Source organism: Hemibagrus wyckioides, linkage group LG27 (assembly GCF_019097595.1).
Source record: "Hemibagrus wyckioides isolate EC202008001 linkage group LG27, SWU_Hwy_1.0, whole genome shotgun sequence".
Lineage (NCBI taxonomy): Eukaryota > Metazoa > Chordata > Actinopteri > Siluriformes > Bagridae > Hemibagrus > Hemibagrus wyckioides.
In genome coordinates this window covers 14726382-14741801 of record NC_080736.1, presented here as the reverse complement: position 1 = coordinate 14741801, position 15420 = coordinate 14726382, and the positions used below count along the sequence as shown (strand labels likewise).

The window sequence follows — 15420 nt, the reverse complement described above, 5'->3', positions numbered from 1 at the left end:
ATACTGCAAAAAATGTTGGGTCTTATCTCTTCTATAACTGCTATTTTGTAGGTTACTTTTAAGGCAGGTTTATAGTCTAATCCTTGTATTTGTGACAGATTTGGGTGAATTTTAATCTGTTTTTTAATTTTTATTTATTTATTTTTTCAGGCTTATAAATCAGAATTCTACTTGATCCCTTTAACCCTGTAAAGCCCACTGTTGCAGAATTGCAACATCACTTTTAACAATTCTAAAAAAAGGCCTGCAAATGTTTTTTTTTTCTCAAGACCACATTTACATAGTTAATGGGTCCTACTGTTTGTCCTCACAATGCTTTTGGATAGAAGAAGTGTTTATAGGTCCGGTCATCTGGCCATGAACTCAGTCTACCTGCAAACTTCACGTTGAGCTCATCTCCTTTTTTTTTCATGACTGTATTTGTCAAGATTCAAGTAAGTAAAATTCCTTAAATAATTTTTTATTGTGTTTATTACAATGTCTAAAACACATACATATTTAGTTACTTTGGAAAACATTCATCAAATTTGATTTAGAGCTTGTTATGTCTATGTTGTAATTCTACAACGTTGGGCCAGAGTGGTAGTCAAAATAGCCTGTGCTCCTTACATATTACATAAGGACACTGCACTTCTCACATGGTCACAACTTGAAAAAAATTGTAGTAGAAATTTAGAAGTGTTAGATGATTCATTGTAACTAAGTTCTAAATGGGCTTTTCTGTTAAATTTTTACTTAGTTTAGCTTAGACCATCATTAAACACAGGAATAAATTGTATGTGGTATTAACACCATCATCTATAGCAGTACCTGAAACTCCCTGTATCTTTGTAGTTTTTTGTTTGTTTTTTAACTTCTAAATGATGAACTTCTAAATGGGGGGGGGCTGGGTGCCTGTTGCATTGTTCAGGGACAGGTGTGAATGGTCTTGAATGTGAACCCGTAAGTGCTCTGGGAGGATGCATGTGCATGTGTGTAGAGAGCATAATAGGCCAGCCAGACAGTATTGCTTGAATGTAGTGGAATTTTGATTAGCATTTGCATTGAAATGATAATACTTTAATGGATAATACTTAGATCTCTACCCTCAACACATAGTCTACCACCCTGTCTATTCTTTCAGGTTATCTACTACAATATAAGACCCAAATGCAGTCCAAAATGAAAAAATACAATTCTTTCCAATATTTTTATTAATAAATGCTTATTCATAAAACTATGATTGTTGTGTGATTATTACTCATGATATATACTGTTATGGGGCTAAGTAAGCAATCAACCCTGCAAATGAATGCTTAAATGTTCTGTATATCTGTTCAGACAAAGTGAGTACAAATACAGAAATTCTACTCCCAACTAGGCCCAACGTTGCAATATTACAACATTTCCCTAAAAACTTACTAAAATGTAAAAAAAAAAAATCTTTCATTTCTACATCAGAGGCCTCCTAAAACAATATCTGAGAGGTCAAAAAAAAAAATTTGCTAATTTTTTTCTATATTTGGGTCTTACAGGGTTAAGGAATCCCCACCCACGTGACTCTTCCGGCAACCTATCCGGTGTGCGCATGTGCAAAAACAGAGACGGCCCTGCGGAATGTAAACAATATGGCTGGCTGTTAGATATGAGAGATTTTGGAGTTGATTTCGATTGTGCTGTCAGGTTTCCGGAACTAACCGACTAAAGTCGATTCCGCACGAATTAAATCCAAAAACGGACCAAAAAAAGGAGTTATTCCTGCCATTTAAAAAAAGTTATACATTGTAGCGCCAACTCTGGTTATTACCATAGCTCGTTCAGTTATATAGCTTTAAGACTACAGAAGTTTTGTAAGTTGTACACAATTCTTGCATTAATGCGCAGAGAAACGTTTCCCAGACACACATTCTCCATTCATCTACACGCGAACTTGAACTGAATCAACATCACGGTGTGGAATCGACTCTGAATCATTAAGAGTCGAATCTCATTTCATCATACTGTAATCAAAGAATCGAGTACCAACAGGTTCCACCGGTGGAGCGCTTGAAATATTCCTGCCATTACAGCTGATAAGCACAGACATTGTAGCATTGCGTTAGCTGTTCTGGATACACAGTTGCTGAACTAATTTCAGAAAGAAAACGAATTAAACATGACGAAACCAAGAAAAGTGAGTAAAATGGTTTTAAGTGTCGAGCAGTCAGAGGGAGTCGGAGCAAGAGTTCGCAGAAGCATCGGACGCAAAGAAGTAGGTTTTATTCAGACTTCTGTAAAATATGTCATCATTTATAACCATGATGATATTTAGTGTATGAAACGGAAATGATTTGTGTGTGCTCTTTTTTTTTTTTTTTTAGCTAAGAAACCTGGATCCGTTTCTCATGTTGGATGAGTTCTGCGTGAGGAAGCCTGCGGGTTTTCCTGATCATCCTCACCGTGGCTTTGAGACGGTAACACTCATTTTCTGTCCATCACTGATCGATTTATTTACCATTACCATCTGTTAAAAACTTTTCCTTTATTTTAATCACCTGCATTATAAAGAAATAGTCTTGTTAATGCCTCGCGTCCTCCAGGTGCAGGTGCAGGTGTGTACAGGGAAGGTAGGGCTCAGGCAAAAGGTCCCATAATCAGTGTTTATTTATATTTTTACATTTTAAAGCATCATTCACACATTCAGAAGACATCTAACTATAAATCAAGCCAAACAAATGTCAGACAATACAATGGCATACATTTCAGTGTATCATATCACAGTATTACAAGATCTATGAATAATGAATTCATTTATATTCAATGAATAAAAGATTCATTAATTGAAATCATTCAAAAGCCACAACAAATATCAATATAACGTTTGGCAAAACGTTTTAAAATTTCATGTTAGCGTTTGTTTTCTTGTCGTTCTTGTCAACCAAAAGGTGGAGTTTTAATTTCTCACTGTGACTCAGCATCGACACCGAGTGCGCGTCTTTGTTTTGCCACCAGAGGGCGCTCTTATACAACGTGTTTAATAGGGTGTTTTCACGTTTCCGAGTGGTGTCAGATCCATGACTCAACTTTTTTTGTTGTTGTGCGCCTCACACTTCAGAGATTCACTTTTCTTTTAACAGAAAGACAACTAAAATGTCTTTCTGTGAGATCGTGTTATTTCACAATAAGGTAAGCTAATAGTGCCAATGAGCCAAAATAGTGCATTAGCAGTTATGGCACAGATCTTATGTTTTTAGGATGCAGTAATGTTGGTACTGTTTGAGTGACAGAAACAGTAATCAGTGTGTAATATCTCATCAATGCTAAAAATCTCCTAGTTGTATTATAAACACCAGAAGCACTGAGGCAATTGCACAAGTTCCCTTGGTGGTGGTAGCTCAAGTGGTTAAGGCTCTGGGTTGTTGATTGGAAGATTGGGGTTAAAGCCCCAGCACCACGAAGGTGCCACTGTTGGGCAGTTAAGCAAGGCTCTCAACCCCCCTCTTCTCCAGGGGCACTACATCATGGCTGACCCAGTGCTCTGACACCAACCCTCCAAGGATAGGATATGCGAAGAAAGAATTTCACTGTGCAATAATGTACAGTTTTATGCAAAAGTTTGGGCACCCCTGAAAATGATCATAATTTCAATTTATAATCTGCTGGGTTTTCGAAGTAGCAACTTCATTTGGATATAATGTATAGCTTATGGAAACAGCAACATTTCAGTTCTGAAATAACATTTATTTAATCAACAGATACAATGCAATGTAAATCATAACAAAAACAGACAGGTGCAAAAAATTTGGGCACCCCAATGAAATAATGACGTCAATATTTAGTAGAGCCACCTTTTGCTGAAATAACAGATGCGTCTTATAGCCAGTGATAAGTCCTTGAATTCTGCCTGCAGGTATTTTGGACCATTCTTCTTTGCAAAATTTCTCCAGTTCAGTCAGGTTTGATGGCTGGCGAGCGTGGACAGCCCGTTTCAAATCAGTCCATAGGTTTTCGATGATGTTCAAGTCTGGGGACTGGGATGGCCATTCTAGAAAATTGTATCTGTGTCTGAGCCTTTGCATACCTTAAACGACTCTGCTTGTTAGCAGTACGCAGAAAAGGCTTTTTCCGCATCACCCTTCCATTGAGCTGTTCCTTGTGCAAAGTTCGCTGGACTGTAGAACGATGTACAATGACATTGTCAGCAGCAAGATGTTCTTGGAGCTTTTTGGAGGTGGTTTGTGGTTTGACCGTGACCATTCTAACCATTCTTCGACTTTGCCTTTCAGATATCTTTCTTGGTCTGCCACATCTTTCTTTCACAAGGACTGTTCCTGTGGCCTTTCATTTCCTAACTATATTTCTAACTGTGGAAACAGAGACTTTAAACCTTTGTGACAACTTTTTGTATTCTTCTCCTAATTTATGTTGATAAATTATCCTAGTTTTTAGGTCATTAGAGAGTTCCTTTGAGGTTCCCATGTTCCTACCTTTCCATAGAGATGAAGGAAAAGCACAACTACCAATCAGCTACCTTAAATATCTTTTTTCATGATTGGTTTCACCTGTTTCTTTTTTCCTTTCTATTGCAATTAATTAGTATTAAGTATTAAGTGACTACATGTATTCAAATCCACACCAATGAGAGGGTGGCCAGACTTTTGCACAGCCTATTTTTCACTTTTAATTTTATTTTACACAACACAGTACTGCTACACTGAGAATTTCTGTCTGAAAAACATCACATTATCCAGCCTTCTATAAAAAAATAATGGTATATCACTACAATTTTTTTGTAGAGAAAGAGCACATTATTATAAAGCCATAGAGGGGTACCCAAACTTTTTCATAAAACTGTATATGTGACAAATAAAGGCAACTTAACTTAACTTTCTGCATGTGAAAACACCCTTAATGGCCACTTTCTCAGGCACACCTACAATCTGGTGCAATTTATAGGTGTAAAAGTATAATTTTTTGCTATATTGAGTTTGTCAGCTCTCATCCTGTCCATCAGGTATGACCAAAGACCATTGCTACTCTTCATTTTCTCCACAGCGGACATGATAACAGCATGGTAACTGCTACAGGTGTAACAGCAGCAGCATCCATCACTTGCCAAAATGATTTGCACACAATTTCATCTTTTTTAAACCAGCAGCGGCAGGGTATAACCAATAAAACCTATGATGTATGACGCACTGTCCCCAAAAAGATGAATCATTCTTTTTTCCTTTTCTTGCCCTAACAAAGTGTCCAATTCTCCAAAGCTTTTTATAACCCCCTGTTATTTCTATTCTCCCTTGTTCTCTTTTCTTTTCTTTTTTCTTTTTTTTACATTTACATGAACAGCATTTAGCAGGTGCTCTCATCCAAAGTGATTTACCTAAGTGCTTTGTAGTCACTATCAAAACACATCCTCATGCTAGTTTGCTAGGTCACAGGCTAAAACCCTGCTGGGGGTTAGTACAGCGTGACAAGACAAATACACAAAATGAGGGGTTTCAAAATCAATTAAAGCTCAAGTGCTTGGTGAAGCGGTAGATCTTTAGGTGACTCAGCTGTTCAGACAGCCAGAGGGAGTTTGTTAGACCACCTGAAGAGTCTTAAATCACACATCCTCCTCATGCACTGTGAGGGACGCTGGGCCTGGCTTCATAAGGCATCTGTCTTTTAAATCTGATGCAGTGAAAGGAATGTAGCAATGGGACGTTCTTTTGTATTTCAGGTTCATCAGACGTTTTATGCCTTTATGTATTTATGGACGGTTTCTGGTGAGACTGAGTTCTGTAGACATGCTTCCAGCAGAGCAAGCCATCCATCTGTTCAGATGTTTAAATATTATGGCTTGTGCTGTAATTATTATAGAATATGGCGGGTATGATGGGTGCCAATATTTAACGGTTGCACTCACACCAAACAGGAATCATGTGCATCATCTGACTGCAGAGTGGGCATGCTGTTATTATTTTTATTTTGTAATAACTGTATAATGAAAGCTTATACACAGAACTGTTTTAACATTTCTTGAGTGAAATTCCGGTTTTTGTTTTTTTCTCTCTGTCTGCTAGGATCTTCTTAGCAGTTTTAATTGTTCTCATTGGGATGCTCCTACTGTCTAATTCTAGTATTTAAATATCCATTAAAGATAATGTACCAGATACTCAGTAAACCACTAAGAGAAAGGAAAATGGTTTAATCAAGTTTCTTCATTATACACTGATTAGCCGTAATATTAAAATAAAAGCACCTGCCTGATATTTTGTAGGTCCTCAGTGTGCCATCGAAACAGCTCTGAACCGTCATGGCATAGACTCCACAAGAACTCTGATGGTGTGCTGTGGCATCTGGCACCTGCAGGTCCTTTAGGTCCTGCAAGTTTTGAGGTGGAGTCTCCATAGATCAGACTCGTTAGTCCAGCACATCCCACAGACACTTGATCTGATACAGATCTGGGGAATTTAGAGGTCAAATCAAACGCCTTGATCTCTTTGTCATGTTCCTTCAAACCTGAACAGATTCTGTCAGCATGTCAGGGAATATTAATTTCAGGGACGAACGGTATCATCTCCGAATGTTAAAAACTAATCTTAATGCAAACAGAAAACTGTCACATTCCAAGGAGCTTGTAGAAGTATGAGGAGAGAAAGAGCTCAAAGTGACACTTTGTACCGGCCTAACAGGTTCTATATATCATAAGAAGAACTTACTAAATAATAAATCACTTTTATTACAAATAGAAAAGGAGCTATAATTAACTTTCTTACAGTTAATAAGGCCCAGATGCTCAGGTTTGTGTTGAGTAGATCTTGCTTGTCGTGTTGGTCGGCTCACATGATCCGAATAGAACTTAGTTTTAGTTAAGTGGAATCTAGTCTTGTTGCTGGACATAAAATCAAGAGAAAAAATTGAAAGATGCAAGAAGTTTTGGCACCTACTGGTGTTTAGTGGCAGCTTAGCGACCTACAACAATACAGCGTGCTTGGATCCTTACGATTGCTGCTTCCTTAAAATTTGTGATTTTAAATAAAAAACTTTGATAATGTTTGTTCCAAATTCTGCAGGATATTTGGAAAAAGCAAACTTTAACGGTCTTTTGCATAGTTTTAGCTTTGTAAATGAGAGTGTAGGGCTTTACATAAATTATTTCAGGAGGACAAGCTTAAGGCTTTGAGATGCAATAAGCCAGTGCTTTGGCAAAGTTCCCATGATGCCTCAGCAGAACAGGTGTGTTTTTTCACGAGCCGAGCAGACACATGAAGACTAACTCACAGCTGTGTTCAGAGATCACAGGCTGATCCTTTCGGGCCAGCAGGCATCCAGGGGAAGAAACCTTGACCTTTGTCCCTGCCTCCAACACGTTTTACTGATTTCCTCCTGAGACACAAGCTGTTTTATATTTTATATCTATATTATTTACTTATTTAACAGGGTTTAATGGTTTCTTGGTATCCTAAACACTTCTAGTATTTATCGCTCAAGGCCCTTTCTTCCAAAGCTCGGTTATAGTTATACGTCACACAGTATGTACGTGCTGTAATAAAAGCCTGTCCTCGTTTTCTCCACAGGTAACATACGTTTTAAGCGGTGCATCAGCTCATGAAGATTTTTGTGGACATACTGGAAAACTGGAGCCCGGGGATCTTCAGGTAGACCACACACTGGGCCCTGATTTAAGATCTATACAGTCATCAATGGATCTGAAGCACAGTTTAATCATGACAGTTCTAGTGTGTAAAATTGAAATAAATTCCCTTGTATATTAATAAAACAGTGATTTCTACAACATATTGTCAGTGAAGCCACTGACACGCACACAGAGATCAGACCCTGTGAGGCACGTCCCATAATTCCAGTGTTGTAAAGATGTCTTTCTGTTTCTGGGGTCAGTGAGGAAATAAACTTGTGATGTATCTGTAGCCCACAGAGCGTTTTTTTTTCTTTCTACTGTACTAATTCATCAGCTTAGCAGCAGCACTCACGCCGACCGTATGACCGGTGTTCTAAAAGCTGCTGACAGCGTTTCAATTCATAACTCAAACCACGAAATAAAGCTTTAGGTCTGAAAGCACGGATGGAAATTTTCCATAGTGAAAACATGAGAGAGAATCAGACAAGCAGACCCCCAAAGGGAGTGTTAAGCTCTGCTTGTAAAAAAATGTAGCGGTTCATTTTATAACGAATAGAGTTTCCCGCACTTCGTTTGGCGTGAAGATTACATTCTCTGCTTCGTAGAAACAAAAAAGGTCAGAGCAGACAGCCTTTTATTGGAAATAACTTTAAGAGTAATAGCACTTTGGTGTGTTATATTGGCTGTGTTCGTAGTGCTTTAGGTCACAGGCTTATTATAAGCCACTGAATTAACATAAACATCCACTGTTTTTTTTTTTCCTTTCAGTACAATTTTTTTGTTGCTCAACAGTGAGTGATCATCAAACAAATATCACTCACTATGAAGCTTGACTCTAGCATTAAACAGAATAGAACTGGCTGCAGTACAGAGCTTTGTGGTATACCATATCAAAAGGCTTGTTTTTTTGGGACCTTGTCAAACTAAATTAAATAAATTTTATCTTAAACCAATTCATGAATAAACCGGAAAGATAAATCATTGCGTGTGTGTGTGGCAACAGTGGATGACTGCAGGACGAGGTGTTGTTCACGCAGAGATGCCTGTATCAGACGAACCTATTCAGGGTCTTCAGCTTTGGGTGAACCTGCGCAAAGCAGATAAAATGGTGGAGCCTCAGTACCAGGAACTGAAGAGCAAACAGATTCCCAAGCCTAGCAAAGACGGCGTGACTGTCAGCGTCATTTCCGGAGAAGCACTCGGGGTGAAGGTGAGGATAAAGAAAAAAAAATCATAATGGCCCTTGAATCGTGTGACTACTTACTAGACCTAATGTGGGGTCAGGATAAACATCACTGTCTGAACAATGTCTCATTTACAGTACACTCAGAACCCTTAAGTTTAGCTAGAAACCGTAGGAGTAAGGATCAGCCAGCCCTTTCCTTTTTTTAAAACAAAAGCAGGAAATTAGGAACAGACTTAAGGGGGGTGGAAAGAGGGTTTTTATGTTGTAAATGTAAATTGTGGCTGCGTCTGGGTCCCCCAAGGCAGAAACAATGGAAGTGACCCAGGACTCAAACTAAATTAGGTCAGTCAAGCAGTCAAGTGTTGCCTGAAACCAGACACTCACTGTTAGTCTTATCAAATCTTTTAAGAAAAAAGTTTCAAATCTTCAGTCTGGGAGACGATGAAAAGAATTTGTATTGCATTGTATGTAATATAGTGTCATGTAATAATATTATTATTTTTATTCTTATTATAACTAGAACATGATAAAAATAAAAACTGTAAAGAATATCTAACTGTATGTGAAAATTTTCATAATATGTCTAAAATTATTTTATCTTAAAATAAATGGAAAACTAGATAGATAGATAGATAGATAGATACTTTATTCATCCCAAAGGGAAATTCACAGTTTCTAGCAGTATCCACAAACACAGGTAATAGATAAAATAGGAAGGAATATAACAAAAATACTAAAATACCCAAATTAGGGTACAAAATATAACGAAAGAATATATCAAATAACAAAAATATAAAATATTACCAACTATAGCAGAATATAACAATATAACAAAATATAGCAGAAAAATACTAAAATACCAAAATTAGTGTACAAAAATATAACAAAAAATATATCAAATAACAAAATATAAAATATAACAAAATATAGCAGAAAAATACTAAATACAGAGATTTAGGAATAAATCTAGACCACGATAAATTAGGAACATATTGAAGTATAATTAGGCGATGCTGGTTGAAAAAAAAAAAGAATAGAAACTGGAATGAAATTTCAGATCTTGGGTTACTTTCATTGATGCCGTTTCTGGAAAAAAATGATTATGGAAAAAGTTCACATATGAGCTCAGAATGATAAAAAAAGTTTGTTATATAGATCTTGGAGACTGATATGGTTAGATATGGTTTATTTAGAATTTTAGTATTGTTGAATAACATCTTATTGTTTTCTTTTTCTTAGTCAAAAATCTACACCAGAACTCCAACGATCTATCTCGACTTCCGCCTCAGCGAGGGTGCAAAACACGTGCAGCCGATATCTTTGGGTAAGATTCGGTGTCTGTATTGATAGAATTCAGTGAATTGTGGCCTAATATACCCATCATGCCCCTGTGCTAATTCCATGCGTCCAGCTGTTCCTTATTCACAGATTCAGAGCAATGGGATGAAAATGTAGACATGAGGAGGCTCTGAACACGCCTTAAAGCCTTACTCACTCTCGTGTATAACGATCATCGTAACCACATAAACCCCGGCATCCAACATGCCTAGTACACTTTAACTTTCTCTGTGAATAAGCCACATAAACATCTGTCCAGTGTTGCGAGCGCTGTCAAAAGTGTTTCCTCAAAAACGTCACATTGGTTCATAGTGCAGTTCTTAGTTATGACTCAGATGCCATTGTTTTCCAGTCTTCGGGTCAGCCGAGCACGCTTACTCCCGAAAACTCTGGAAGGACCTTCTTCCCAAAAACTACTGTTCTGCACGACAACTACATTTAGAGAAAAACAGCTGTAGGGGAAATGAGCGGTCGTCTTATGTTGTGGTTTCGTTTCTATTCTCTGGAAGTTCCAGCGTGCTCACGCTCCATCCTGAAGCTCGTCCTAAAGGGAGTGTTCATGAAAGTTTGGGAAATGATTCATGCACAGGTCCCTGAAACACAAACGCAAAAACATGAACATGTGCTGTCCAATTTATTAGGAACACTGGCATGTTAATGCAGGTAGCTATTCAGCCAATCATGTGGCAGGAACACAATGCAAAATATCATGCGGCTCAGAGATTTAGATGATCAAACATAAGACTCCTGTTATCTAAGAAGAGGAACAGACGTAATGAAACTACGGTTCTTGAACTGTCCAGTTTGGCTGAGAGCGTGCTCACGATAGCCACAGATTCCTGTTTTTGGAACCCAGTGTACTTGACTACTACTGTTGGAACCCATCCATCTCAAGGTTTGATGTTTTGTACATGCTGAGATAAAGAATGATTATTTGAATTAACTCTATCCTTCCTGTTAGCTCAAACCACTCTAGCCATTCTCCTATAGACCTCTCTTATTAACAAGGTGTTGACACCCACAACACTCTCGCATCATTCTGTGTAAAGTCTAGTCTGTTGTGTGTGCCAGGAGCCTGTCTGCCTCCAACAACCAGGGATGATTCTAGGATTTTCATTTAAGGGGGGCTCAGCCCACAATGAGGGTATAATAGTAATAAATAAATAAATAAAATAAAATAAAGGTTTGACTAACACGGTAAGATGGTAAACGTTTTGCAGTATTCCACTGTATTGCATAGATGTGTATAACATTTGAGTACTGAATAAGCCAAATAGTCTTTCTGATAGTCTTTCATACACACACACACACACACACTTGTCCTCTGATCCTCGCTCTGTGACGCCGCGGTCTGCGGATTGAAGAGCGCGCTGAAAGATGGGGAAGAGCCGAAGTCTGCCACCGTTTTCATATGAAATTTAAAGGGGACTGAGGAGATCACCAGTTGTGTACAGTTTATGGAGAATCGCAGAATTTTTAGGGGGGCTGAGTAGAAATGTAAAATGGCCTAGCGACACCCATGCTAACAATCATGCAAAGGTTCAAGTCACAGAGATCATACGTACTCCTCATTCTGTTTGATGTGAATGGTTTCTGGAACTCTTGACCTGCATAATTTTATGCATTTTATAGCTGCCACATGAATAGCTAAATGGAAAATTGCTGTTCCTAATAAAATGGCCAGTGAGTATATGTGTGTATGAATGTGAATGACAGGTGGGTTTACCTACTTGATTGTGTGTGTGCTTGTGTTTGTCAGTGTGTCCACCTGGATAGGATTGCTTAGACCTTCTGAGGGACATTTGGCTGATCTGCATAAGGAGACCTCAGAAGAACTTTATAGAAATTTGCAAGAGCATGCCAGAAATAATCGCCCCCTGGTCTTTAGAGAAAGATCCCAGAAGACTTTCACTTATTTATCAGAGCAAGCTCCGGGCATGTTAACGTAACTCTTACTTACAAGCAATGCTTTCACTTTTCTTATTATCCAAACACCTACAGCCTACAGGATAATTCCACAGAAAATAGACACAGAGCTGGAAATGATGTAGAACTATTTTACAGCTTCCAAGCATATGTTTTCATAATATAATTTATAAGTATTCATGTCACGATAAGCCCACACCTATGTACTTAAACCGGGAAGCTCCCAGGGGAAAAAAATGCTGCCGAATGCGCTGCCAAGGATTCTACTGCACATTAATGAGCACAACCGAATGTCCTTGAAAAAGTTATGTGTCTCTTTGTGGCAAATGAATAACTCCCTCACATGCACACGTATCCTTCAGTAATTTATCAGAGTGAGCTACAGGCATGTCAATACCTTATTCACACACACGATCCCTTTTTTTTCTATTAGTATCATTCATATAATGCATGAAATCTACTGAGAGTGTATTCTGTTCTGCTGACTAGGCTGGACCGCATTTATCTACACGATCTCGGGAGTTGTGCATGCTGGTAAGTACAAACTTCCTTTCGCGTGCAGACACAAGAAAGCTTTTGTGTAAAAATCCTTAATATACAGTCTATGCTTTTTTTTTCCTCCCTTAATTCCGGTATCAGGGTCTTCTCGTCTTCCCTGCGAGTTTTGAGTTCATCTCGATTTCCACTTTCTCTCCCGGTCTTGGACACGACTCGGACCCATGAGGTTGCCTCTGTGATCTCACTCCAACGGCAACAGCACACACCCCTGGCCTGAGGAACAGTTACTATAGCGCTGTTTGAAGTGTTGATTTATTGAGTTGGTTCTGATGATTTCCAGGTTGCAGGCGGATTTTCGGTCATTAGTTGATGAATTTTCCAACCTGGCGAGTTTGTGGAGGCTTTTGTAAAAACAACAGGTCTCTTGAGCTGGGGCCAGAATTTGTATCACATTTGTAAATTGCACAATGAATATATATTTCTTATTTTTTGCAGACTTAAAATAACTATTTTATTCTAATGCTCTCATGCTCAGGCTTTAATCAGAGAGCTGGCTGTACTGGTTTCTGTACAACTGCTGAAGTCCATAGAGATGAAAAGTGTAAACCTCAACTGAAACTCCGAATGAAAGTGTTATTATTTTCGCCACTGAGATGAATCTTGTTTAGATGTATTCTGAGCTCGGTTTTGACTATAGCCAGGATGTGTTTATGCTTCTTATATCAGCTCTAGTTTAAAAAAAAAAAAAGATTTTGTTCTTGCGTATGAAAACATTCTGCTGGGATCACTGACAAGCGCAGGAGGTCTTCCAGTTAAATGTTATCTGATAACAAATATCACATTTCACAAATCACATTTAACAAATCTGAGCAAATCTCTTAGGTCATCTTCCACTGATAAAATAAAAAAGATTAAATGTCTGGTCCTTCGAGTATACATTGTTGACTGTATAATTGACATAATTGTTAGCAGATGATTTGAACTAGGGGGGGAAAAAATGAAAGCTGCTTTGACATTGAAGTTGTTACAAGAAACCACCACATTCCCATTCAGCGCAAACAAGTCGAGCAGCTGTGTTCGATAAAGGCATCCAGCATAATCGTTCAGCATCTAAAAAATGAACAAAGGCATGAATCAAAGAGAGGACAGGGCAAACTAATTTTCCAGACCAGACAGACTTCTAATTCACCGTGTTTTTCGCGGAAGACTCGTTTCCCAAGGAACTGCTGGTCATCTGTGCCAGTTATTGTCGACGAGTTATGTAATACACGATCGTTTGTTTAAACCCACGTTTTCAGTGTTATTCTTCCGTTTATTAGGGCCAGAAGACGATCAGAAGAAAGTTGAACCTCACCACACTGTGGTTTTTGAGGATGGGGATTGTATCAGAGTGGAAAACAAGGTACAAATACAATAATATGTCATTTTGTCTACACTGTAGTTCAAATCATAATGGAATAACATGTGGGTTTTTTTTTTAAACTGATCCGTTTATATTTCTTTGTCGTTTTCATGTTGTTGCCAGGCCGCTGAGGACGCACACTTTGTGCTGATCGCTGGAGAACCTATCAAGGAACCAGTGGTGCAGCATGGTACTGTCCTTCAGTTAAAGCATTAACCTTATAAGCCAAATCATAGAATCGAATGAATCGTTTTTGTTCAGTGTTGCTACGTCCTGGTTTTCACGTGATGTGAGGCTGTTGCTAAGCATCTAGCTGTAATGTTCTAACACTACATTGTTTCAATGTTTTACACTGCACATTTGGCATCACAATGCGGGGTTAACGTTGTCATAGCGATGGTACAGTTGCTTCGACACAGGGTTTCATAATCCTCGGCGTGGTAACCCTGATTTTAAATTGTGAAATGTTCTTCTACCTGGGATAAACAGCAGGGTTTAGAAGGATGTGAGGGTATTTACAATACATCTATATTAAGTGAACCATATAGCTGATTATATGGAATTATATTGTGTGTCAATACATTTTTAGTTCATGTTCTGCAAAACCCATAATTAGATCTTCACAAAAATGATCAAATTAAAGCTAAAATCGGAATCAGTTTTTAATTGCTGTGTATTCCTTAACACAAAAGGAATTCACCTCTGGCTTTCCAGTAGCTCGCTCAGTCACACAGACAACACGTACACGGATATAGAATTGACACAAACAAGCAGTAAGACCACAAAAACATTTGCATCAGAATGGAGTCATGAATAATTAAAGGATGACAAGGTCACTACAGAGACGTTAAGTCTTTCAGAAATGTAGAAAACTGAGGTCTTAAAAGAATAAAGGTAAATCAACAGTAATTATAGGTGTGTAATAGTTCACAAAGGATTAACAGTTATGTTCACAAATACTCCATGTTCCCTAAAAAGCCTTGGCTCCTGTATGGTTCAATGAGAAGAAATATAAACATTTTTAAGTTAATACTGCTTATCCTGAGTCGTTGTTATAATTCAAATCCAGCGTGCTGTTGTTGGCCCTGTTAACAGACAGATGTGTAATATCTCATATCTTGTGTCTGTGCTTCTCCATTATAGGTCCATTCGTCATGAGCTCTGACGAGGAGATAGAGCAAGCCATTGCAGACTACCGATCATGCACAAACGGATTTGAGAGAGCAAAAGACTGGCAGTCAAAAATACGTGGTCTGATGTAAACATTTATGTACAGAAATGTGTTGAATTTTTACACATCAAAAGCACTTTTAACTATTAGCTTCAAATATAATACATTATAAGCTGCATTTATTTACTTTGGTGATTTTTTTTTTTTTGAAAAATGAGGGCTGATTATTTTTCATATAATTGTAAGATTACAGATAACAGTTTAGAAATGTAAGTGTTTAGAATGAAGGTTTGGAGTCTGCACTGGCTGTGTAG

General features: G+C 38.1%; 1 protein-coding gene across 2 annotated transcripts; it reads left to right on the top strand.

Moving 5' to 3' along the window:
- Nucleotides 1-1571: 1571 nt before the first annotated feature.
- On the top strand, nt 1572-15308 carry pir (pirin). 2 transcript variants are annotated; one of them, XM_058381599.1, is made up of 9 exons: nt 1574-2230; nt 2340-2432; nt 7524-7604; nt 8589-8795; nt 10011-10095; nt 12525-12569; nt 13853-13935; nt 14059-14125; nt 15079-15308. In XM_058381599.1, exons 1-9 carry the CDS (start codon nt 2135-2137, stop codon nt 15195-15197), a joined length of 876 nt encoding a protein of 291 aa, XP_058237582.1. In that variant the 5' UTR covers nt 1574-2134; the 3' UTR covers nt 15198-15308. The 2 variants fall into 2 exon arrangements, with proteins under 2 accessions (XP_058237584.1, XP_058237582.1); XM_058381601.1 differs by lacking the exon at nt 12525-12569 and having other exon boundaries at nt 1572-2230.
- The last annotated feature ends 112 nt before the right edge of the window (nt 15309-15420 follow it).